Genomic DNA, 25,946 nt, shown 5'->3' on the forward strand with positions numbered 1-25,946 from the left:
AATATCAGCTTGGTCTGTAACAAGCAGACCCCAAACCAAACTGATGCACAGAAATATAAACAGCAGATATAGACTCAGTAATGCTTTTCTTCAGTTCAAATTTTGGAACAGATAAAAAAAGGACAGCAAAAAAAGGCATTAAAATACTTTCTTCTGTCATTGCTGCTTCAAATAACTTCAGTGCATATCCCTTTAGAATACCCAGATGCACACTGGATAGTGAAACACCACCAGAGTAGTAAGAGTGAGGGTATAAAAGTAAACCAGGAGCATAAGCAATGCTTGCATTCCGTTCAGCTGCCCTGTGAAAAGTCTCATTATCCACTTCTTCAGCTCCCCCAGTGTTGACATACACCACAGAGCACGACAGCAAAACCTTTCAATAGGATCTGATTATGCAAGGGAGGCCTGAGTTCACAGGTCAACAGATTTTTTCAAAGCCTGTAGAATTCATTCATTAATAATCCCACACTCATTAATCACAAGCATTATTTCTTAATAAGGACAACCATGTTCTAGGCTCTATGCATGGGTAATAGACACAGTCCATCTCCTCAGCTGGCAGCTGCACAATAAGGCCATAATTCACATCCACAGAGGGAACTGGTTTATTTCCACACCTGTGCTCACTATTTCACCACCAGTACTTTAGTGGTGAAAATTCTGTGCCAGCCTGTGCGTTCATGGCCTGCGGTTAAAAATGCTTCAGGGAGCTCCTGTTTTGGTTTTGAATCCAAAATGAAATCAATCCCTGCCCTAAATCTCAAAACTTCAGGTGGCAAAGAAGAACTAAGACCCAATTGCTCATTCCATGTCCTTTACAGAGACATATTGGAAACTGGTAAGTGTGAGGACTACATGTTAGTTATTCAGTGTTAAAATTTATGGAAGTCTGACTCTGTCCTAGTGACTCATTTTCCAGGGAGAAACTCTACAGATTAACACTCTGGAAATCAAAAGGACGAATATTTCCTTCAGGAGGCAAATTATTCTAGGATGGCAATTTCCAACAGATGGAGAAATCAAATAAAGCATTTGGCATTTTCTTGCAAGTGGCATATTCTTTTCACACTCAGTAGCCTATAACCTCTTGTCTTGTAACAGAACTTGACTCACTGGGGAAGCAGAGACACGTGCTAAGAGAAGTTTCTCTCCACCAGGTTAGTGCCAAAGATCAGAACAGGCACAAACCAGGGATATGCAAATCCAACGGTATTCAGCTTTTCCCATGAGACCAGTTAGCATTTCATAGAATCATAGAATATGCTGAGTAGGAAGGGACCCTTCAGCATCATGGAGTCCAACTCCTGGCCGGGCACAGGACATCCCAAGAGTCACACCATGTGTCCCAGAGCACTGTCCAAATGCTTCTTGAACTCTGCCAGGCTGGGTGCTGTGACCACTGCCCTGAGGAACCTCTTCCAGTGCCAATCACCCTCTGGGTGAGGAACCTTTTCCTGATATCCAACCTAAAGCTCTCCTGACTCAGCTTCAGGCCATTCCTAGGTCCTGTCATTGGTCACCACAGAGGAGAGATCAGTGCCTGCCCCTTGCCCTCATGAGGATTTTGAAGACCACAATGAGGTCTCCCCTCAGTCTCCTCCAGGCTGAGCAGACCAAGTGCCCTCAGCCACTCCTCATACAGCTTTCCTCAAGGCCCTTCACCATCCTCATGGCCTCCTTTGGACAATCTCTAATAGTTTAATGTCTTTTCTATACTGTGGCACCCAAAGCTGCCCTAGCACTGGAGGTGAGGCCACCCCAGTGCAGAGCAGAGCAGGACAATCCCCTCCCTTGCCTGGCTGGTGATGCTGTGCCTGATGCCCCCAGGACATGGCTGTCCCTCCTGGCTGCCAGGGCACTGCTGGCTCATGTTCAGCTTGCCATGGACCAGGGCCCCCAGGTCCCTTTCTGCAGTGCCTTCTCTCTGTTTTCCTGTCCTTTTGCTCCCACTCCATGCAAGGAAAGGCCTGATGAGAGACAGCAACTTTAAACACTTTTCAGGTGACATGCCAGTGAGGACGTGCCACAAGCAGTGAAGTGGCAGTGGGAGTCCACATGAAGAGCTTTATCTCTGCATAAAGTGTCACATGATTAGTGGGGTATCCAAAATTTTCTAACAAGCCTCCTCTGCTGGTATCAAGCAGCAAACCATACACACATAGTAAAAATAATTTACAGAGATGCTGCTGGCATTGTCTCAATACCTGTCTTTGTGTCTCACCCAGCATAGCTCAGCTGTTAACAAAAATGAATAAACCCCAGTATTCCCATTTCAATAAAAGTGTCCCCCTCACTCAACTTGAAACAGACTAGTGGTTCACTCTTAGCAGCATCTGTTCTGATCAGGAGTATACTTAGACCTGGTAAAAAAGGTCATATCATATATTTGAGAGTATACAGAAACAAAGAAAACAAAAAAATTTTCACTCACTGCTTCTATTAAAAATAAACACAAATTTGGGGAGAATAAAAATATATGACAACCTGGCAAAAACCCATCAAAACTAGGTGTCCCCCAGAGTAAAAATCTGAGCGCTGTGACCTAATTTGAGAAGTCTGTGGGTACTTTTTAAGTCAATCAGCTTCAGTTTAGTAGTGTGCCTAACGATTAAATATTCTGAGCCATGGTCTAAGGCAACACAATCACCACACAGATCAGAACTTGTTAGTCATGCCCAACACCCCTGCAACTCAAATGCCCAGGAAATAGCACACTTGGAGCAAATCTGCCCATTTCAGTTGGAGCTGCTCACATCTGCAGGGTAACATCCCAGAAAAAATGAATCTTAGTGAGAACTGCTCTGCAGACAAGAGGCGGCATTTAGGTATGAATAGTCCATTCTACATGAGTCAAGTTTGCACTTAGATTTTGCTCTTTATACACAAGGAGTTTATTCTTAAAGCATCAGAGCACTCTTGGCTTGAGCCATCTTTGCTTCAAAAGCTGTACACTGAAGAAGAACAACTCCAAAGCAAATGTCTTCAGAAAACGCTTTGTGAGGGTTTGGGGATATTTTTTTTTTCCTTCCTACAGTTAGTGTCTAAGGGGAGATAATGACAGTGCAGGAAGGAAGGGGCAGATGCATGAATGTGTACATACACAATCTACCTCCCAAAGCATGCATGCCTCTGGAAAGAAAACCAAACTCCAGAACACTTGAGGACTCTGCGTGGGAAATGCTGCAGAATGCACAGTGGTGTACTTTTCACCTCTGCAACCATGAACACAAACCACGAAGACATCAACACTGTGTAACTGACTGCACCACTAAAATGAATATTCTAGTTTGAACGTTACTATTTCATGCTGGTTTTCAGACATCAAGTAAGTGATTTCCAGAGTTGTATGTTAGAAAAATGCGAACAGATGGATGTGAGCATTGGCATCTGCCTGGTACTGTAATAATGGCACTGCACTGCAGATGGGGAAGCCACATGCCCGAGAGCCTGCCGAGCTCTTGTTCCTTAGGACAAGAGAGAACTTCATTGCTTTATATTTTTTTTAGGTTTGGGGTTTTGGGGTTTTTTAGGTAACAGAATAGAGCCCAACAGACTCTGAGGAGAAGACACACAGAACTAACAAACTCTGCTTAGGCTAGGGCTGAGAGTGAGAATAGGAAAAGGAGTCAATGTACATCAGGCAAGCAGGGAGAACATGAAGGAAGCTTTAGCTACTTACCTTTTTTCTGCATTGCTGTTCTAAGGTCTTGCTTGCTTTGCTGTTGTTGGCCACTAGCCACTTTCTCTCCATCATCTTCATCGTGGCTAGACTGTCCAACAGTGAGAATCTGCACTTGACTTCCTATCTTCTGAACATCATCTTGAAAAGCAGCTGGGCCATCAATCCCTGCCAGACAGCAGCAAAAGCCTTAGTTGTCTTTGTGTCAAGAAGTTACTGAAAAGATGATTGCTCACTCATAAAAAAAGCAGCTTTTCTAGGAATCAGAGATTGGATGTTCACATTCAACAATATTCCTAGACATAAAAAAGACTAAGCTAGGCAAACATTTTACTTCCCACATTCCCACATACTGCACTAGAGAATCTCCAGGACAGGATCAGGATTTCACTGTTGCCCTCCCCAGCCCAAAGCACACCCACCCCCTGCACCAAAAGCACAGAAAGCTAAGGAAAAGAGATATGCTAGAGAGAACTGACAAAGAGAACAGATGAAATTTTCATAAGGGCACACAGGCGATCCAGAAACAGATGAGCCTGAGTCCCAGGTTATGCCATATCCCCATATAAACACCACCGCTATCATGAAATACTTTAAAGCTTCAAAAACCTGGAAAATTCACAAGTAGATCAGGCAGTTTATCCAACAGCATGTTAATGAGCCTAAATACACCTTCTGAGTTAGGAAACTGCCATACAGTTAATACATCAGAGCAAAACTATAAGGAAGATATTACATATTCCCCAGAACCTCCAGCCTCTTGAGATGCTTAAATCCCAGCCAGGCACGGTCCTGAACAACCTGCTGTGAGCAGGGATGTGGGACTAGACTGTGCCCAGAGGCACCTCCCAGCCTCAGCCATGCTGTGATCCTGTGGCTCCTGATCACAGCCAGAAAGAAACTATTTACCTCCTTATGGCTGTAAATCACCTCCAAAGAGAGAAAAAGAAAATAAAGTTCACTTCTTACCACAAGCGAACTTCATTTTGTTTGTTCAGGACAGCAAGGTAAAACATCAGATTGCAAATGTACTTCAGCTCTTAGTTAAGACACAGAGCTGGAATACACTACTAAATCAGCTATACAAAAATGCACTTTTGCATCAACAAAAATGGCAATGTTTTCATGTATAGATATAATAAATAGCATGAGTTGCATCCTGCTGCTGTTGTGAAATTTTTGTTAATAAGCAAGCAACATTGTAGAGAGTTAGCAAGCACTACAAAGAACTAATTCAGTAATGGAATTTGGTGATTTTCACACCAAACAGAGCTGAATAAACCCTGTGAGAAGGAGCTGCAGGGATTGGGATTTTTTTTGGACTGTGACCTGTAGCAGAAGTCTCCAAGAATACCATTTCATCCTGCTTCGCCAGCAGCTGTCAACTTGCATTAAAAGACAGCTGGATTATATATTTAGCATGCTTAACTGTACTCTGCAATATCTGCTGTCACTGCCACTGCAATACAAAGCATAAATGGAGAAGAGAGTAGTCCACACCCCCAGGAACTGTGCAACCACCCAACGAGATGCAGTCTGATGCTGCAGAGGTGTTAAACTCACAGAGTTCAAGACCACAAGGAGTTACAGATTCATCTGCGTTACACAGACCCTGGAAATTTCTGCACCAAGGCTCCAAACTCTGATTTACTTGCAGCAAAGCTAACAACAACAACAACAATAACGACTAACAGCAAATAAATAATCTGTCCTTCCAACCTTGAAGGACTAGATAAAGTCCATGGAAATGGCTCTGTGACCTTGCTAGGATGACAATTTCAGAAGCAGCTCTGGATGATACAGAACAAACTACCATTTCCTATGCTGCAGGTACAATATGGCAGTGAAGAGAACAGCATTTTTCTTAAAATTTACCCTAGGAGAAGCACCTCTGCAAAGGTGCTCTAGAACATACAGGTAGCTGCTCATAAAAATACCTCTGTGGTATTTTTAACAGCTTTTACAATTTTAACCATTATCATTAAAGTGCCTGCCTAAAGTTAGGTTCTTACCTTAATACTCTGAATTTCAAAAGTGTTAAGCGTCTATGAGTTTAACAAATGCCTCGTGAATATGATATCTAGCCCCTTATTAAGCATTAGATGATACAAACCTAATTTTGAGAACGCTTTTGGGACGCAACAAAACACTTTAATTATTCCTCTTCAAAGCAGACATTGATCTGCAGCAAATGAAATGCCTTCGACAGCACTGGAGATTGCACTGAGGCTGCTTTTTTCAGATGCCTGCAGAACATCTGCACTCACATCCCATGCTGTCAGGAACATCGTGTGTTATTAGGAGGCAGGACAAAGGCTACACTGGCAGGTCACAGTTTTAGAGAAATAAAATCAATTTCAGCATTCTGAAGAGTGCATCACTGGTAGACTGTGTTATTAAGCGTTATGAATGGTTCCACTGGTGAGCACATTTAAGGGAATGAAATATGTAGCAAGACAGAAAGGATTAAAAAAAAAAAAAAGAAAAAGAAAAAGAAAAAGAACTTCTGCTGCATTAGAACACTGTAGGTGGTTCATGGCAAATGCAACACTATTTAACTTGTGTGTGTGCATAATCTTTGTAGCTATACATGCATGTGTAAAATGGGATTCAATGCAGCCATACGTACATATTTTCCTATATCATGAGGTGTAAGTGCATCTTTTAAGCCATAGTTCAAAAGCCAGCTTTACCACCACCTACCAAATGTCTGAAAACAACGGAAAACAGTTCCAAGTTTGTGTAATCATGATATTCAAGGTGGATCTCTCCCTCTCTTTGCCTCACTGACTCCTTTTCCTCCACTTCCTAGAAGGATGGTTCTCTGTGTAATAAAACAAGCCACTCATCTATTCTGTGCTTAAGGACAGGGTCAAAAGAAGCAAAACATTTGAGTGGGTTGTGCCAAAAAAGAAAGTATTTATTGCGATGGTCAGCGTTTTTTACAGCGCTTCCCAAAATCAGGTAGGGAAAAGTCTGACAGAGATGGCCTTGAATACCTGCTAAGAAGAAAGGGGAATTTTTGAGAGGCAAATGCAAAGGAGAGCAGAGAGGAAAGAAGAAAATTGGAACAACCCTCAGAACACCAATCCCGTCAGTAAAGGCCTCTGGTGCACTTTGACATGGTCATGTCTCAGATGAAAACCAGAGGTACCAGAAATGAAAACAAAGCAATACTGGGGGGAAAAAAAAGCATCAATAAATGAGCATTGCTGGCATTTACATCCTATAAACTACGATTCATCAATCTCTGTATTCTCTTAGCACCTAAAATCTTCTAGACAATATTTATAAATAGGCAGCACCAATCTCTTAAGAGCTGGTAATCTAAACCACTGAATGGCAAACGAGATTACATATCAGGAAAGGAACATAACACAGAAAACAAGTAATTCTGTCCCTGCTTTAAAGATGAGGAGCTGCAGGATAGAGAAGTTCTTGTTCTCTTTTTATAGAGCATTTAAGGCACAAGTTTGATGCATGAAGCTGGGCATACTGCTCACAGACTAAGAATATGATTAAGCCCTTTGCAGATCAGACCTGGAGACTTGACCAAGGTCAGGCAGGAGGCCACTGGAAGAGAACAGGCATTTTCTGAGCTCAGTTACTGGTCTGACAAAGGAGTCATATCCACGTGGATAACACCCAAGGCTGTGGGTGAAACTGCTATTCAAGACCGCTGCAGAGCAGCTCTCCCTCCAGCTGAGGGATGGCAGCACAACCCTTCAAAGAATGGCCCGCTCGGAGGTCAAGGACAGGGAATCTCGGGGAGATCTGACACCAGAACAAACAGTTTCCATCCTGTAGAGAACCTGGCTTAAAGCAAACCCTGTTGTCAATATGTTCTACCCATTTCCCAGTATATTCCTGTTCTCATGGGGGCTGTGCATCCACTGATAGGGGTTCAAGCAACTGCAAAATCACACAGGGATTTTTTTAGAGGAAAGGGAGCAAATAGAAATTTTTTTCGAAAGGACATCTAGAGGTGATTTAGTCCAAACCTCCATTAAAAGAAGGACTGTTGCTGGCACCAGATCAGGACACTAAAAGCAAGTACTTTGAGCACTAAGCTCTATATTTACTTTGATGAAATCTAGAAAACAGTAGCAGGAACTGTACATTCATAAATCTTTATCCTTCGGTCAAAATTACTTCCTCACAATCAAGTTCATGTGTTGCCAAAGCACAGCCTGAAAGGTTTGTCAGATCTAGAAATAATAGGACTTTTCTTGGTGGAAACTCACTTATTGTTCATCTTACCCTTTCTTTTTAGTGCCTAGGGAAGCTGAGATAAATCCGCTTTACGTGAACTTCCCTCTCCCATCAGACAGGAAATGCTACAGTGAGAAATGATGCTTCTTACCCAACAACTGCTGCTGCTTTCTGAGCCAGCCAGTGTTAATGTAGCTGCTTGTTACATATGAAAACGGGACAGGATGCATAAATCAAAACAGTCAGACAGGCGTGAAAGAGAGAAGAAACACGGAAGAAGCCAACCAAATCAAAACATGGAATAGCCACCCTGGCAGGAAAAGCTCTGTGTGTCAGAGCAGCTTGTCTGCTTCCTGACTCCCAGAAAGTCAGCAGGAAATACCCAACGTACCACTTACATTTAAGGTATGGCATAAGAGAAAAATTTCTGCGAAAGTATTGTTTATTTTGATATTTTAAACACATCCAGGTTCCTGATTTCGCTGACAAAAAAGAAATCTTCATTTAATGTTGTCCATGGCAGCTCAGAGTAGGGTTTTCCTAGAATGTACTTACATAGCCTAAGTGCAAGAGTTTTGGGAAGAAAAACCAAACCCAACCAACCACCAATAACTTTTCCCAGAATGATTCCTAAATTTTCATATCAGATTTCACTTTGTATTAACTCCTGGCTTCATATGCTTTTCTGGGGTTTTAAAGGTTCCATTTTATCTTCCTGGTTTGCCCCATTCACTGCACACAGCCAAAATAAGGCACTTTATCCTGTATATTTATTAACTTCTTTGTAAACCTATCTTAGGGGAAAAACCCCACCAAACAAAAAAACACACACACTATGTAACTGATAAATTTTCATGAATTTCCTTTTTAAAAGAATCACCAAGGTATTTCATAGCTAAAGATGCTCTGGTTTTGTAATACTATGTAGGGTGCATACTTTTCATAGGTTCCTGCTGCAAATATTTTCACTAATTTGCATGATTTTTCTGTTGAACCACCTAGTGATGCTGTACACTGCGTTCACTGCTATCCTTAATCACCCCAATCTGCCACAAATCAAACCAGAATTTGATCCACTATCTGCATAAGAAAAGCATTTTACATATGCATTTGTTACATTTTGAGGGTTTTTTTTTTCCAATACTGAATATTATGTCAGGCAATAAACTGTGAGACCAAAGCTTTCAGAAATACCAGTTTAATGAGCTAAGCTACTATAAAATGTCATCAATTTACTGCTGTTCCAGGCTCTGTCCCACAAAAATTATGGTTCCTTTTAAAAATAGGCACAGCACACACTGCATACTGCCATTAAGAAATACCAGTAATAATCACAGATTCAGAAAAAATTGCTGAATACCATGTTACCCATCATAGAATTACAAAGTGCACTGACATGAGCAGTTAGCTACAGTCCTTCTCCTATGCCAGTGTAACCTCATTAAACCTGATATTTCTCTCGCGTTTGTCTTTAGCACATTGTTCTGATCACAGCTTCATCACTCTTCAAGCCACTTAAAAAGGCATTACACATCTAAAACCAGAGTGCAGTCATTACACTGCAGCTTCAACAGCTACTCATGTATAATTCAACAATTTTTTTCTCTGAATTAGCTTCTTATTCATAGGATCTGGTCTAAATGTTCTTTTTTCTTAAAACACAAAGAGCTTGGCTCTGCTTAGAAAGGTAAGGTTCACTATAGCTAAATACTAACAGAAACCTTTAAAATGCTATTTTAGCATGTTAAGTGCACTCACCCCTCAGCATTCATCCTGCTCATTCAGAGGACATACAAAGGTTACACTCAGAGTGGAGACAAACCTGAAGCAATTGCAAAGCTAAAAGCAGAACCTAAAATTTCCCAAGATTTGTTCTAATTAACAACTATCTCCCCCCAGCAAAATCTCTTGTGCCAAAATATGGCATAAAACCCTTTCCCCTTCAGCAATTTTCATAGTTAGATCTGAAGTTATTAGCAAATCCATTCAATACGGTTATAAAATATCTTTTCTTAAGATTCACATTTATTTTAAAAAGTAACTGAAAATTAATACAAGTTCCACTACAGGGTTCTGTTACCACTTGCATTTTCTTCATTCCTAAGTATAAAATTAGCTGTGTCTGTAGTGGATTTATCAGTAAAATCCTCTGGAATTTTAAAGATGTATTTGGTTTTACTTTTACATCCAATAAAAAAATATTTTGCAGCTTTGATAACGATGGAAGACTGGAAATCCAGTCATAATCCTCCCAAGTTTACAACACTGTCAAAGGTAAACCAGATATTATTCCAAGGGTGAAATTATACATGAATGAACAGTTAAACACCAGTTTACAGAAACAGTAGGTGAGCTCAATGAGGTGCTATGTGTATGCTCTGAACATACTTTAACTGACTTTTGCTTGCTACTAATCATCAACATGAACTTCTAGAGAAGAGATACTCAGCATTTTCTTTAGTATAATTGATGAATAACCCCTCCACTCTCTGAAAACTTGGAACTGACGGGCAAATGCTGAAGGCCAGGGAAGAGCTCCCATAGCACAGCAGGATGAGCAATAGGAATTGCAGCAGAGGCTGAGGTTTCTGGAGCTAACAATATTAGTTCCCAACACATGGAGCAGTGTCAGCACACCAAAGGTCTCAGTCTACACAAAGTGACTTTACTTTTACTGACATAACTTGCTTTTATTAACATAGGCCAATGTTCGGCTGCCTGGGGGATTTTTCAGAAGATGAGTAAAATTAGAAGGGGCATATGAGAAAAATTCTAGGTGCTACCTGCTGTGGGATAATAAAAAACTGTGCAGCACAGTATCTTCAGTTCTGAACACAGTACAGACACAGGCATGTCCAAAGAGGCATTATATGAGATAAAACAGAGCCTCAGGGCTAGGCTGCAACCATGATTTAAGTATTAGCTCACATAATGCTCCCTTACAGGTTTTCTTTTAAACCAGCAAAAGAATTTTACTCTTCAGCAAGATGTACTTCAAAATAAAATTGACATTTGTATTACTATGCTGGAATGTCATTACTTTTTACATTAAATGGGGAAACGTTCGCTTTCTGTTCATTTATTTTGCCAACTATTTTTACATTCAATTAATTTTCCCTTTGACACACACCATCTTTTCTCAAACAGCATTTAGCTCAGGGCCAGGCTCTAAAGCCTGTATAACCTAGAGCTTCCCTTGCAGCCAGAAAAATAACAGAGAGAGAGATGCTGTAGCTTCAGATCTCAAGAATTAAGCTGCAATACGCAAAGGATTTTGCTAAGGTAGGCTCAAGTCCTGCAAAATCCCTATAGATAAGCCCCAACACTTTGACCTCAATAATTAACCTTATTAGTCATTGCTATCTTTAAAGAGACTTGTCAAGGATATACACTACTTTCTCAGTGAAGCAACAGTGGAGAAACTGTTGGACATGCACAAGACAGGAATACAGTACAGTCCAAGCAGGACAGTGTTACAGGACAGTGGCCTTACTCAAGAACTGTAAATTATTGGAAAGTTATTTCATTTCATTAGTCATTCAGCACCAAATAAAAAGTAACTGTATGTGGTACAGCAGCATCTCTTTTTCTGTGAGTGTACATATATATGTACAAAATTTAAATACCAGTAAAGTATCTCATTACTTCTTCCACCTAGTGTATGTAGCTCAAATTGTAAATCTATTAGTGGCCTAGAAATGTCATTTTGTCATTACCAATAGTGTATTTTTTTTGTCTACCTAATCCTACAAAAAGCCATTGCAGAAAATTTTTCATACAAACACCTCCCATTTGCCAGGTGGGATAGAGTAACACTGAAGTAACAACTTGAAAAATTACTTTGAGAATGTTATCTCAGCTTTGTTGAATTGATTTTCAAAATGTCTCTTAACCTCTAATTTTTATTATTTAAAACCTCAGTCAGAGTCTGGACAGAAGCAGCTGCAACCTAAGGCTGCTTCTCCAAACTAGATTACTTTCAGATAATCGAAAAAAGCACACTCTTCTAAGATGGTTCTCTTAACACTGCAGGCAAACACCATCATCTTCCCTTCAGAACTTTCTTTCTCCTCTTCAGCTTGAACAATCACTCTCCTCTGGAAAAGACTCCATTTACAAATTGCAGCCATTCTTGACTCCGAGGCTGTACATGCCCAGACAAGACCAAGTCACATACATTTTCCAACCTCAGAAAAATGTCAGGAAATTACTTTTAGACAGTTTTCAGATTTTCAAATAAATTATATAAAAAAAAAAGAGAGAGAGCATTGACAGCAAAATAATGAATTTAATATCTGACATGCAGCTGCATGCAGCTAACCTTTGTGTTTCCCTTTTTTCTCCTTTCTGGTGCTGCTACTCTGACAGCTCGCAGCTGCTGCCTTGGTTTTTTTAGTTGGTTTCGGAGCTTGGGCGTCCACTACCACCTTTACATCTTCCTGTTCAGCCTCCTGCACTGCTTCAGAGATTCAGGGTACCCCACCAAAAAAGAAAATAAACAGAGAGAGAAGAGAGAAACAGAGAGAGAGACGAGAGAATGAATTGAGAACTTTGTGGAGGCATAAAAGAGAAAGCAAACATAGCAGAGTTTAGTATTTCAGACAATTCATGCAGTGAGGAGAGTCAAGTAAACCAGAATTTGCAAAGCTACAGCAAAAATCTGAAAGTGTTAGGTTAGCTGAGATATATTTCCTTACTTTCTTCCTCCCCACAATAATATATCAACTCCTAGCTTTCAATCCAAAATGACATCAGAGTATTACTGTGTTACTGAGCTACTGTAGGAAGTATTTTTCCCCATAGTAAAGCTCAGCCAGAATGACCATCAACAGTGGCAGCATGAAGGCAGAAAAATTTTATTTTGACTTTGTAGCATCCATGTTTAAAGCTACATCCTAACTCTCTAAACAAGGAATCATCTGAAGGTTACTTTCAAAACACATCTTGCACAATTGTGTAACACAGCATGATGAGTAGATTTGCCATGCATTTTAGGTAAAACTATACCCAAGCTGAATTTGAAAACTCTTCCTACTTTGTAGCACACACAAATTAATTAATGCCTTGGAAGGACTTTCTACAAAATATGCATGGCATAATCTGTGAGTGTCAGCATAATTCACACTCCTTGTTTTCAAAGTAAAAAGAGGCTTTATCATTTTCCTAAAAGCATGCTTTGAGGTCAATATTTGAGTCTGTGAAAGCAACACACACCATAACTCTTTCCTCTGGCTAGACCAAATCTTGAAGTTAGACAAATATCACAATTGCCTTAGTGAAATGCATAAATAAACTGTCAAATTTCATACTCTGAACTGTAGGTGGGCACTAAGAGATTTTGGAGTTGGTTGCTGGTCACTGGTAAGTGCTAAGCCCCACTGGCTTCATGTGGTGATGATGGTTTCTCTCCCTGGCACATGAGCCTTCTACCCTTTCTTTTTTCCCAAAACGAAAGTACTTTCTTTAAAAGGATAAAAAAGTCCACTAAGGATCATTACTGGAAAGAACTGGTTGCCCCAAAATTACTTTAAAAATATCCAGAAAAACTTCTTAAACGCCCAAAGGACTAAATGATTCTCAATGACGTGTGGACTGACACTATTCTCTATTATGAAGGGGAAAATTCTCCCTAAGCTTCTGGTCTGTGAAGCAACTTTCCTCTTCAGCAAATCCTTCAAGTGCATGAATAGAAATAGAAATGCCAAGGAGATTCTCAGAGGAGAAAGATGAAACAGATTTAGTCATGTCTGTGTAGACTGCAGCTCCCAAACCCGCTGCTACCCTCCCCAGCACAGCAATCTGTTATGAGTAGCATTGCATTCACAACACAGCAGGCACCTGAGGCACTCAATAAGCTCATGCTCCTTTTCTCATTGTGCAGAGGGAGAGCTCCAGTTCTATAGAGAATATACATTCAATTATTAGAGCAGCGTCTAGAAGTCCAAAGAAACAGCTTGGCACTGGCCAATTTTTCATGCCTGTCTTTGTCAAACACTAACCACAGGACTGCTGAGTGGAAAGGAGCACTGGAAATGAGTAGGACAAAATCAAAGGAAGGAGTGCCCAGGACGCCAGGGAAAATGGCACATAAAAGACAGTACTGGGTCCTACTTCCATGGGCATGCCAGGCTCAGACCAAGCAGGGAACCAGAGTCCCCTCCCCACAGCCTTTCAATAGGTGTGATTCGCCAATGCAGCACTTATGCTATATTTGTACCTCAGTCTCTCTTTAAAAACTAGGCTGTGTTCCTTTTTATTGTTTCGAAGAGGATAATCCACATTATAATTAAATTCCGTAGTTTACAAATTACCTATATTAAATGGCCAGACAGTTCTCTAAATCATTTTAAATCTGGCTGTATTTGTTCTCTCAGAAGAAGCACCATCTACTTGGTCCAAAGCAATGATTAATCAGCAAAGGATGAAACTTTCTGACATTATTGATTGCAAAGTTAAAGACTTATCTTCTCTATCTTGCCAGCCACACTTTGATCTTACAAGTAAAGCCCTGAATTTTTTTGAGTTACTTTTGCCTCAAAACTTTGAGCAAGAGGTATCTGATTACAAGTTCAGTGAGGGAGCTCCAAAGGACAGAGAAGGGAATATTTCCATTGCTTTACTCTATGAGGCAGAGAACAGGATTTCAGCCCAGTAGCCATTTTGAGCATATACCTTCATTGCTGTCTGTGGTCAATGGGCCTTTCAGACACAAGTGACAGAGGCTGCAAAATAAGATTTAAATCATAAACATAATGATACTGTGCCTGGGTTCATGAAAGGAATTGGCACAGAATGTCCTAGTTCTAAAGGATACATTTCTGAGCATTACCATTACATTTTAAGTACTACCTCTATAATAAATCCAAATTTAATCCCAGCATGCCATCTCCACCACAAAACCACTTCATTCTTAGCTTTTAGCTATTTGGTAAATAGCAGACCTTGGCTAAGGCTCATCCACTCACTCATGGTTTCCCTGGTGTTGCCTCTGCAGACACCAAAGGAAGTTTGCTTTCTGTACCAGTTCAGGTCAGGGCAGTTGGTTTATCCTTGCATTTAGGCCCAGGCAAAGCCCTGCTCTGCCCTGCCCATAAGCACTCACCTCTCCAAACACCTGCCCACTGCAGTGTGCTGGGAAGGGGAGGTTTACACAGCACAGCAGCTCCTGTCAACAGCCCAGCCAGGATTTGGATCCTTGCAGCCTGCAAACCTACAGGGACAGGTCTGTGAGCCTCCCCTGCTCAGTGGGTCCAGCAGGCTTGGATGCGGAACAAAGTAAAAGAATCCTGTTTTCTGTTTCCAGTGCTTTCTCCTGCCCTGGAGAGTTGGAAGAAGGACCATTTCTAAGCCCTCTGTACTCACTCTGCAGCTGGTCATTAGCATGTGCAGCTTTGAACTTCTCGAACCAGCACTCCTTCTAGGCTGCCTTTGTGGAGATGAAGCAAGTGAGAGAGGCAGTGTTTATCCCCAGCCACGTTGTCAGGGGATCAAATGTCTTCCCCTCTGCCCTTTACTGCATCTTTGGATCATTATCTAACAGACTGACAAGAATTTCCCTTCTCAGCAGGATGGAAACCTTGAGGTTAACTCTTGCCTGCATTCTCCAGAGGCACTAGATAGTCCCATAAAACAATTCACAGTTCCCTGCAAGAAAGCCTGAATAAGAAAAATGAGATAAACCGGCTCCCTAAATAATATTCACTGATACAACAATATGATTATGTCCTTTTCTGGACATCAAAAAAGTTAAAAACAATGATAGGCAGCACTGGCAGATAAATAAATTAAGAACCTTAAATGTAGCTATGTGGGGATGAAGTTTCAAGGACTGTCAATTAAAAATGCATTAATTTCACTAAAGGTAGATATTTAGGCAGCTTTAAAAATCCCTATTGACATTATCCTAAACTGTAAGAGACTACATTTGAAGATCTATCCCAATACTTCATATGCCCCACCCCAGATTATTAAAATCTTCACTTAAAAAACCCAGAGATTTTCCTTTTCAATAAGAACTATTTGTTTGTACTAGAATTTGCATTCAGACAAGAAAAAAATGGAGGAGCAAGTGCTGTAGTGAGTCAGCATTCCAAACAGAAAAATCCACTGAACTCTCAGACGTGGTATTTCATTCTAGTTCGAACTTATAAATTGTAAAAAATAGTTTTGAGATAAATACCAAGCTTACAAATAAAGCAGTGACATGACTTTAATTTCAGTATTATTCATCCATGTTCATTAAATCAAGAACTGACTACTAACCTCAACAGAGTATTAAAAAAACTGGTTTTTGGGAGACCGAAAGAAGCACAGATTGCAATATTAATTCAGGATCTGAGATGAAAAGAGAAGAGGAACAAACAAGAAACAGTCTGTTAACATAACACAGGTGAGCACAGAAGGGCTTTGCCAAGGCAGAGAAGGGCAGTGCCCCAGCTTTGCCTTGCCCCACCAATGGCCTGACTCAGAAAAGGGGAAACAAGAAGCCTCTCCCATGAACCAGTTCCGTGATGGACAACACTCCAGGTTCCAGGGATAAAGCTACAATGCACAGTCAAATAAAAGGATGCAGTTTGTAACTATGTGAGTAAACTATGATGCAGACAACTCAAGTTCTTTTTCAATTCTGTAAATTACCCACATATATTTATATGAGTGAATGAAAATGAAAAATATGTCTTTCCATCTGGCCTTCACGATGAGAAGTTCACACAGGAAATTAGTTTCAAAGTAGCATGAATGAAAATGCAGATTTTTTTTCTTGCCATTTGTATGACCATATTTCTTGATATGAGTGCTTGTACATTCTTATGATCTTAGAGGAAGAAAAAAAAAGTCTGTGAATCATAACTATCATAACTTACCAATCTCTATCACATAAAAATTCCATGTGCCAAAAGAAGGGTGATTTTGATCAGTACATTATGTGAAGAATGAAGTAAATGAAAAATCACCAAAAAAAAAATTCTAAAGTCGTGCAGTCTGTCTGGAAAACACTTTAAATACAAAGAGGCTGAACCAGACAACGAGGTGTGTGAGGCAAGGATAGGGCAAACATGGTATAAGGCAAACATTCATTCTATTTACTAACATCCTCTCAACACTAAAAGTGAAACCCAGAATGAGTACCATGTAAAGAAAAATAAACTACAGTTCAGTCAGGGTGTATCTTAACAACTCAATGTGAATTTGCTGTCCTTTTCTTACTCTTGCCTGAGTTGCTCTTGTGTTTCACTGTAAGAATGGCTTGTGGCTTTTGTTTGTAAAGTTCTAGCCTTAGTCAACCATGCTGCTTATTTGGGCTGTTGCTCATTATTAGTTTATTTAATCAACTTGGATTCAACTGGTCTATCATTTAAAAGACTGGAGTTTATCAGAAATATTCTGAAGATGGGCAAACCCACAATATTTTACAATGCAATTAAATATTTTTATTAGTTTTACATAGACCACACAAATAGCTAAATACAAGGACCTGAATTAGGGCAAGGACTTTGGTGTGTTAGTTACTGTTTAATCACATGCAAAGATTTGATTCCTGCTTCAAAATGCTTATAATCAAAAGCATTACTCCTCCAGCTAGTACCTTACAGCCAGATTCCAGATTCCCAAACCCTTTTGTTGCCTATAAATTCCCTAAGGCTCCTTGCAGTTTATGCCTCTAACACTGACATGTTGACCAGGCTGATGCTGCAAACATGAAAATACTCAGAAGTGAAATGGACTGGGTTTTTTAGGGCTCAAAAAAAAAGGAATAACTGTACTGGTGCTGCTTAAGGCCATTATTAAAAGCTCATTGGTTTAAGAGTTCCTCAGAGAGAACAAGGGAAGGGATTAAATAAAAGATTCTACTTAACCCCCATGTATCTGCTGCCTAATCATCGGGAGGGGGAAAGCAAGGGAAGCATGTGAAGTGGAGAGTTGATAGCAATGAATTAGACTTTGGGAAAGCAGACAACTAATAAGGAAAGCTAAAATGATCCATGAAAAACCTATGCCAGGAAGATTAAAGACAGTAAGAAATCACATAATTACTTTGTAATTTTGGGGGCTTGAGGGCACAACAAGGCTTTAATTGCCCTGACGAGCCTCCCTGGGGGCTTCCATCCACACCCTGCCCAGGGGCTTTCTTTCAGCTGAGCCCAGGGCTGTGCTGTAGGTGCTGCTTCCCAGCACTGCAGCATCTCCTTTCCATCTTGACTGGCACCCTGGAGTTAACCCTGTTCATCCCTTGCCATGCCTGAGACTGCAGGGAATCCTGTTGGGAGCAGCCAGCTCTGCCCACCGTGTTCACAGCCCTTGGGATGGGGCTCTGCCTGCCAGGGCATTTCCTGTGCTGGGGGCACCCTCACCTCCAGGCTCCTCAGATTGCCTAGGACAGAAAACAGCTAAATGTGAAGTAGCAACTGAAAGTAAATACACTTTAAATGGGACATTAAAGGAAGGAGAAGGAATTTTCTCAAGCCATTTCCTCTCAACTTTCCTCTCATATCGTTCAGTAAGTATTAAGAACCACAAAAAGACCTGTGAAATATTTGCTACCCACTTCTCTCTGGTCCTTGCTGCTCGATTAGTTTGTTTATTTTGGAAATGCACTAGTGTAGTAAGGACTGCTGACAAATCAAAAAGATGCTTTAAAGATTAAGGTGAAGAGACTGTGGCTGAAATAAAGATTTCAGAATGCTTATTGGAAGTTAAGTATTTTGCCCACATGATGTTTGGAGTGCTGCCTGATCTGTCAGTATTAATAGCCCTTTGCAAAGAATATTCCTTGCTATCGTTAAAAAATAAACTAATACCTTCTCATTTCAAGGTCAGTGGAATACAAGGATGGCAAGACTCTTTTGATGAACAGGCAAATATATGATTTTTCAAATGAATAGTTAACTGATGTCATTTTTTAAAGCTGACAGCTTCGGACACTCATCAGAAAACTCTCATCATTCATGGTTAATAGTAGAATGACATGTCAAATTTAACAATCCAGAGTTATGAATTGTCATCAGAAGTCTGTTTAACACACCACACAACCATTACATCTAGATGTGCTGCCAAGTGTCAAAGGAGAAAAGGAAAAAAGTCATTTTGACTTTTTACACGTGGTTAATCTAAATCGCTAAATTGGAAGTTGCAGTGAAAATTACTCTGAGACTATCTCATTGAAAACATTTTTAATTTCAAGTCTTATAAAAAAAGCCACAGCTGCAACAAAGTATGGCAATATTAATGAAAGCATATCTGGCACTCATTCAAATCTCTGCCTTCCTCAGTGCTGTGAAAAGAAAAATCACTCCCCAATGGAAATTTACCACTTTCACAGAAGTAAAATCTCTGTAAAAACGGGCTTTCAGCATTTGCATTAAATGTAATTAAATAATGTAATTAAATTGTTGCAGTAATTAGTGTATCTCTGTGTGCTATTTGGCTCCAGGAATGCTCAGTATTTGCAATCCAGATTGAAAAGAACTGTATTTGTAGCAGAATTTTGCAATGTCAAATCAGGCTAAAATGTTTGTTCACGTTTTCAACAAACTTCAAAAAATAAGTTAGGTAGAAATACATGAAAACAAGCAAGCAGATGTAATTGTGACACATTGCAGAATGGCAAGTAAAAGTTTAAAGAAACTTTAAACAAACAGGTAGCAACATGTCCTTTTAAAGGACACTGAATTGAAAATAAACCAGAACACACGAAGAGAAGACAATGGAAGTGATCTCTCCTACAAAGAGGAATTAAATTTATTCCAGTGAATGAATGGCTTAGTTGTCTTTTATATAGAAATTAAATTTAATAGCATTACAAAACAGTGTTATTGGTTCTTATTTGGCTATTTATAATGATGAAATAGCAATTGAGCTGTGTTTGGTACTGCAAGAGGGAGAGGCTTTATTGTAATAGTACCAACTAGAGCCATGGAACATCATGGAAGTCAGTGGAAGGATACCTATTCCTTGAAACGGCAGGCAGATAAATTTAGGGCCTAACTCTACCTACCTGATCTACAGATGCTGATGACTGTGTTACCACTGCAGCAGCTCCAGCTCAAATTAACCCCTTATGGACCAGAGTTCCAAGGAGTTTTTGTCTCAAGCTGGTCTTTTTAGCTTAATTCATCTCAGTTCCGGCAGATAACTTTGGTTTTTATTAGCTAATTAAGCCTTATGTCAACAACAAAAGGGTTCAAAAAATATACACTATATGCCAGTCATTTACAAGCTACAGCATCTGAAGACTTTTATCTGTAGGTGAAATATGGACACAAATGAGAAGAAATGTTCAGTGTGGAGACTTGTGCATGGTGGATTCTGCAGAGCCACTTCCTTGCTGGAAGGGCACCCATCTCCTTAAAAGTCTCATGGCACCCAGAGGAATTGCTAGCAACACTTGGCAGAGAACATAAATACCATTTTGTCCTACAAATGTGTCACTTCGCTGACGTGAAGGCATCTAAGAAAAAACTTACGGCATTTCTGGCAATACACAATTAGCTTAACTAGCGAAATACGCTGTTCTACTGTGTCTACACACAAGTAGCTCACCAGGCTGAGGTTCTATTCCAGAACAAAAATGACCCACTTTCTACTCCGAGCTCTGATAATTATTCTGGAATTAAATGAGTTTTTATTGCAGAGTAGAGTTGCCCATGAGGGAACCATTGCAGCAGGGATAATGGCATCAGAATAAGCAATGGCAGCGTTTGAAGGAGAATTTCCCAGCACAGATAATGGCATCAGAATAAGCAATGGAAGTGTATGAAGGAGCATTTCCCAGCACAGATAATGGCATCAGAATAAGCAATGGAAGTGTATGAAGGAGAATTTCCCAGCACAGAAAGCCCAGCATCTGAGAATTGCTGAGATGTTATCTCTGACCTACTTTGCTCAAAGTGCCGTGTAGAGATATCTACACACAGGCATCCAATTATTTGTTGAAATCAACAAGTACTTTTGTGCTACACAGAATTAGTACAAGTTAAAAAAGAGAGCAGAGCAGGATGATAGGTGGAAAGAAGTGTTCTTTCTGTAGCATTTGCTAGCACAGGAATTGATTTCACAAACATGCTCATCCAAGCAGTGTAGTTCATTCAGTAGAGCGTCAACTCCCATCAAAGAGTCATTCTTAACTTGGGATCAGCATGCCCATAACAGCAACAAATGAACGGAAAAGAGCAGAATAGTTCTTTAGAAACAGCCCAGCTGTCTCCTGCATCCGACACTGCCACATACAAATGTTTTCATTGAAGGGGGAAAAAATGCTAGCCCTGAAGCTCAATGCCACAGTTAAAACTGGTCATCAAACCCCAAAACCTACCATGCAAACTGGGGAACTGAAGACATTAGGCACACTCCCAGAGAAGGCCACACCAAAAAAGGACACTTCTGGAGTTCTTATAATATTTTCATAAGCAACGTGCCTAACAAAGGATTTTACAAGGCAATAAAACACTCTGCTAGGTAATTAAATTCTTCTAAGCTGGCTCTTGCAAGCCGCACAGTTTATTACAAGGAGAGTTATCCCAAGGGATTAACAAATGTCATGTTGAATACAAGAAACACTATATTTTTTTTGCTTCTCTGAAACCTTGTGAAACATTAAAAGGGTTTGAGGGACAAATTTAGAACAAAGTGATTTAGGGAGAATAAATCCTTGAGTATTCCAGTGAATGGTGTGGTATATAATATGACAGGAAGGGTCACTTTTACCTTAAGAGCAGTTAGTCTCACTTATAGTGAGAAATTCCACCCTGGTGCAAAATTTAGCTCAGTTAGTGTGCATATATGACATTTGTTACCATTTATGGGGTGATAATGTCTTTTTCTCTGATTTGTGAAAATTAAAACCTTGACCAACTGACAATACGGGGGGTCTAGTAAACAGCAGCATCTCTGTACTATAAGATACTACTTCTTAGAACAGCTCTGTACCTTTGATAAACTCTTGAGTGAAAGAGGAAAAAGACAACATTTTTATTTTGTCTGATTAAAAAATAAACAAACCAATTGTTTTTGCTAAATCAAATTTTTTGGTCAGTCTGGAAAGAAATTCAGTTTAATCTTAAAAAATTACATCCCAGACCCTGAGAAACAGACAGTAAAGAGAGAGAAATATTACTAATTTTTTTAATATTTACTAGAAAAAATGTAATTAAAATAATACTAGAGTAGAAAAAATAATTCTCCATCTGAAACTACTTATGGTATCCTATTTGCTTGCAGAAACAAGATTAAAAAGGGCCATTATTACCAAAACCTCAACATTTAAACAATGCAATTTCCAGATTCTTACAGTAAATTCTGTTGCTGTAATCAACCAAAGATTTCCACCAACTGCTAACCAGGAGGAAAGACTCTGAAACCTGCACTTCTCAGAGCAGGATTTGTTAGTCCTCTAAATACCTACCTTGTTCTTGTGGAAAGATATGATCACCAAGTGAAAAATAAAACAACAGGGCAGACAAAGAGTACAGCACGTGCAGTAAAACTAATAGAAATTTGAACTGAATTCTAGGTTAAGTTTTTGTTTGTATAAGAGTAGGATACTGGTTGGTAATTTTTTTTTTTTTTAAGAGGTAGATTCACAAAGGCATCTTAAGATTTAATGTCTAAACCCAAAGGCAAAGTACCCTGCCACCTAACAGCATTCTCAACCAGAAAACTGCCAACTGCATTCCCAGTATCAGTGGATTTCAGCTCCTGTCCCACAAACCCATCAATAATCAGGGAAGGAAGCCTTTTGCTATTGAAGCTTATGAATCCCTTATGAATTAAATTCAGCTTAATGATCTGCAAAACAAGAAAATTGAAAAATTGCTGCTCTCTATATATCTTGGAGGTGTTTTCAACCTGAAATGATATCTACAAGAGTCAAATTTTGGACAAGGATTACTCAAGTTGCCCCTTAGGAAATCCTGAGGAAAAGTATGCACATACCATCTTTAGGGGGCCAAAAAGCATGAGCCATATGAGGACAGAACTAAATAATGCCTGCTTTCCTTAGGATTTATATCTGACAATATTATTAAGGTCTTTGAAAAGAAATGGCATTATAATTTTTTTTCTCCTGTGGGTGTGACACCTGAAGTGTCTCTGTCCCTACTGGATCCTGTAATCTTTAATAAGAAAGTGGAGTCATCGTACAAATTTGAAATGTTCTTCTCTACCTGTTTAAATGGACTTTGCAGAAGCACAGTATCTTTGAAATTATTATATTCAGTCCTAGCTGAATTTAGCTAATAGGTTTCAAATTTATCATTACCACTGTCAGGCTTAAGCAAAATTACATGCAGAGGAATATATAGAGTGGAACCCATCAGCTTTAGTTAGTAGGAACCAAGGTTGAAGACACTTAAATAGTCATGGCAGAAGGGACAAGCTGTCTCTTTCCCAGTTCAGCACTGAAATGACAGCTAGTTACCTTGCTCCCTCCTGTTAGGCTACAGTCACAAGTTCTGACGGTTTTATCCCCAAACACAAATAAAGGATATCAATTATTTACTAAAATATGCAAAACGAGAGCCTTTGTTCTCATGAGCATCAAATGAATGGGGAGAGCACCACACTAGGACTCTCAGCAAATACACCTGCAAGAGGGGACACTGTACCATGATATATGGTGCTGCTGTTGCTGTTGAGATAGGATTCAACCAGCGGGGCCTGCTCCTCCGAATGTTTTGTCCGGCGCGTCCTTGCCCGACTGTCCACGTTGGACTGAACCATCAGTGGCTCCTGGCGCTTCTTTTTCTGCTTCTGTTCTAGCAGTGCTCTCTGGAGAAAACACAGAGAAAAGCATCTGTTACTGGCCTCCAAACAGCAGCAACCTACGATGGAAAACAATGGTCAGCTTTACACCTTCCCCAGCAGTTGGCAAGCTGGATATTGGGAGGTGGGGTTATACGAAATCTTTCCAAAAAACCACAACCAACCCACTGCTGAAACACCTTCTGCTGAAAACAGCAAATAATTAAAATACATCGTTCTGAGCAGCCTACCAGCTGTCAGAGCTTGCTTGGAAATAACCCTTGGGAAAACAACAGTGTGAGAAAACTGGCTGTGAAGCAATGGGAGGGTAAGCAAGGGCATGAGGCAGAGATGCCAATTTCAGTTTCTGTAAATTAAAAGCAGGTAATTGCAAACTAAAATCGAGTGATAATACTGGACATGAGCCTAATTTAACAGCGATAATAGGTGAACTTTAATTACACACTTAAATTTCTCAGCTAGACCTGCTGAAAACCAAAACCTTCGGCATCCATAGGGACCTTATTTGAGCCCTCTTCTTCAACCTCGGAGAACTGAACTGTTAATTTTACTTATTCATTACCTTACCATTTCCTTGCTTCTGTACAGTGATATTTTAGCTTCTAGAAAGGAGATGCAATAAAACTGAAGAATAAAAATGGAGGTGAATTCTTTCAGCTCCATAAGTTGTGTTAACACCTCAACATGACTCCAACATAATCAGAATTAAGTACAGGATTATGGCAAAAATAGAAAGTACTTGAATTTGAAAATGAGATGCTGATAAACATGCAAGCTGATGAAATAGTGGGAATAGAAAAGATAAAATTAAACTCACAAGGTTTAACCATAAAAATGACATTTTTTGAGAAGGGGACCACAGAAATCAAAGTAAAAGCAGAAACCTCAACTCCCATTAAAACTTGATGACACAATTCCCTCAGATTTCATGCAAGAGATTCTGACTCCCTTGTACAAGTCATGTAGGAATACAGTCAGAAAATAGGCAACACAGCACACAGTGCCACTAGGTTACAGCAACAAGGGCTAAATCCACTGAACAAAAACTTTGTGGTTAACCTCTGTTGGCTGGTGTGACTGTTCCATCAGCGGGGTAACAAATACGTTGTACATCAGCTTAAAACGAGTCCAAGGCAGTGGGAATCCCTCAAACCACAGTCAGAAGACAAATTTTAATGGAAGCCAGACTTCTGAATTAACTTCAGCCTCCACAAATCTCTATTTTACATTCCCCCAAACAGAGGATCCAATTTTCTATCAACTATCAGTGTTTTCATTACTCCAGGACTCAGACTTTAGGGAGCAAGGTCTTCCTCCAAGATCTTACCTGTCTGTCAAGCTTCTGCTGACGCAGGCTGCTCCCCTCATCATCCAGAACACTGCAAAGACAAAGAGTACAGAATTTATCACTCAAAATAACACCTAACAGCACTCAGTGGAGGAAACTCTCACAGGAGTTATCCATACAAAACTCCCACTATGTTCCATGGAAATTTGCCTGCCTGCCCTAAACTGAAAAACTTGGCCCCAGGGGATTTAAATGCAGTCCATGAAAAATTGAAAAACTCTGGCTCACACAAACTTCAACAAAAAAATATATATTCAGGCAGTTCACACAGAAATGCAAAATCCACTGTCTACAGCTTGGTTTCCTTTCCATTCTCTTCTAATGCAAAACATCAATGTATACAGCACTGAAATTGAAAATTTGCATATAAAGCCTCGAAAAAGGGAGGAGTGTAAGTGAACTGCTTAGCAACTCAGCAGTATTTAAAATTATGTTAGGAAAATTACCCGCCTAATCTTTCGCACACTGAAAACCATAATTTATTCCTGAATATCTGAAAAGTCACACTTATTGCCACACACTTCAGTGCTTCGAGGCTGGCAAGATAAACAGCACTGCTCAGTGTCATATTTCTCTCTGCTAATTGTTGCTAGTTGGGAGATTAGCTCCTGTGCATTCAATCATTTTCATTAATTAGATATTAAAGACTGGTATTGAAATCAGAAAGCTATTTTTGCGAAGTATTTTATCAAACTACTGACTAGGCTTTGTTTTTCTGCAGAACAAAGGTCTCTATTGTAAAAACACTATGGTTAAACATTGAACACAGATAATTGAATCTTTTAAAGAGTAATATGTCATCTATAAGGAAAATAGTGCTATAGAACAAAAACAATAGCCTCTTAGGAGGAAAAATCATTTTCTCTTACAATACACTTTTATAAAATATCAGCCCCTTCTCTTACAATTACTCTTAACAATCAAAAAGAAAAAAAAAGATCCAGG

At 39.8% G+C, this 25,946-nt stretch overlaps 1 protein-coding gene across 13 annotated transcripts in view; it reads right to left on the bottom strand.

Moving 5' to 3' along the window:
* TUB (TUB bipartite transcription factor) overlaps positions 1-25,946 on the bottom strand; it is a 110,066-nt gene that overhangs the window by 11,636 nt on the left and 72,484 nt on the right. For 9 of the 13 annotated variants that reach the window (XM_069016812.1, XM_069016816.1, XM_069016819.1 and 6 more), the window contains 4 exons: positions 24,981-25,032; positions 23,497-23,659; positions 12,216-12,353; positions 3,683-3,850 (listed from right to left, as the gene is read on the bottom strand). In XM_069016812.1, the coding sequence (XP_068872913.1) occupies positions 3,683-3,850; positions 12,216-12,353; positions 23,497-23,659; positions 24,981-25,032 (521 nt within the window). The remainder of the gene's footprint in view (positions 1-3,682; positions 3,851-12,215; positions 12,354-23,496; positions 23,660-24,980; positions 25,033-25,946) is intronic. The other 4 variants (XM_069016813.1, XM_069016817.1, XM_069016825.1 and 1 more) reach the window with 2 other exon arrangements.

The sequence above is a fragment of the Aphelocoma coerulescens genome, chromosome 5 (assembly GCF_041296385.1).
Source record: "Aphelocoma coerulescens isolate FSJ_1873_10779 chromosome 5, UR_Acoe_1.0, whole genome shotgun sequence".
Taxonomy (NCBI): Eukaryota; Metazoa; Chordata; class Aves; order Passeriformes; family Corvidae; genus Aphelocoma; species Aphelocoma coerulescens.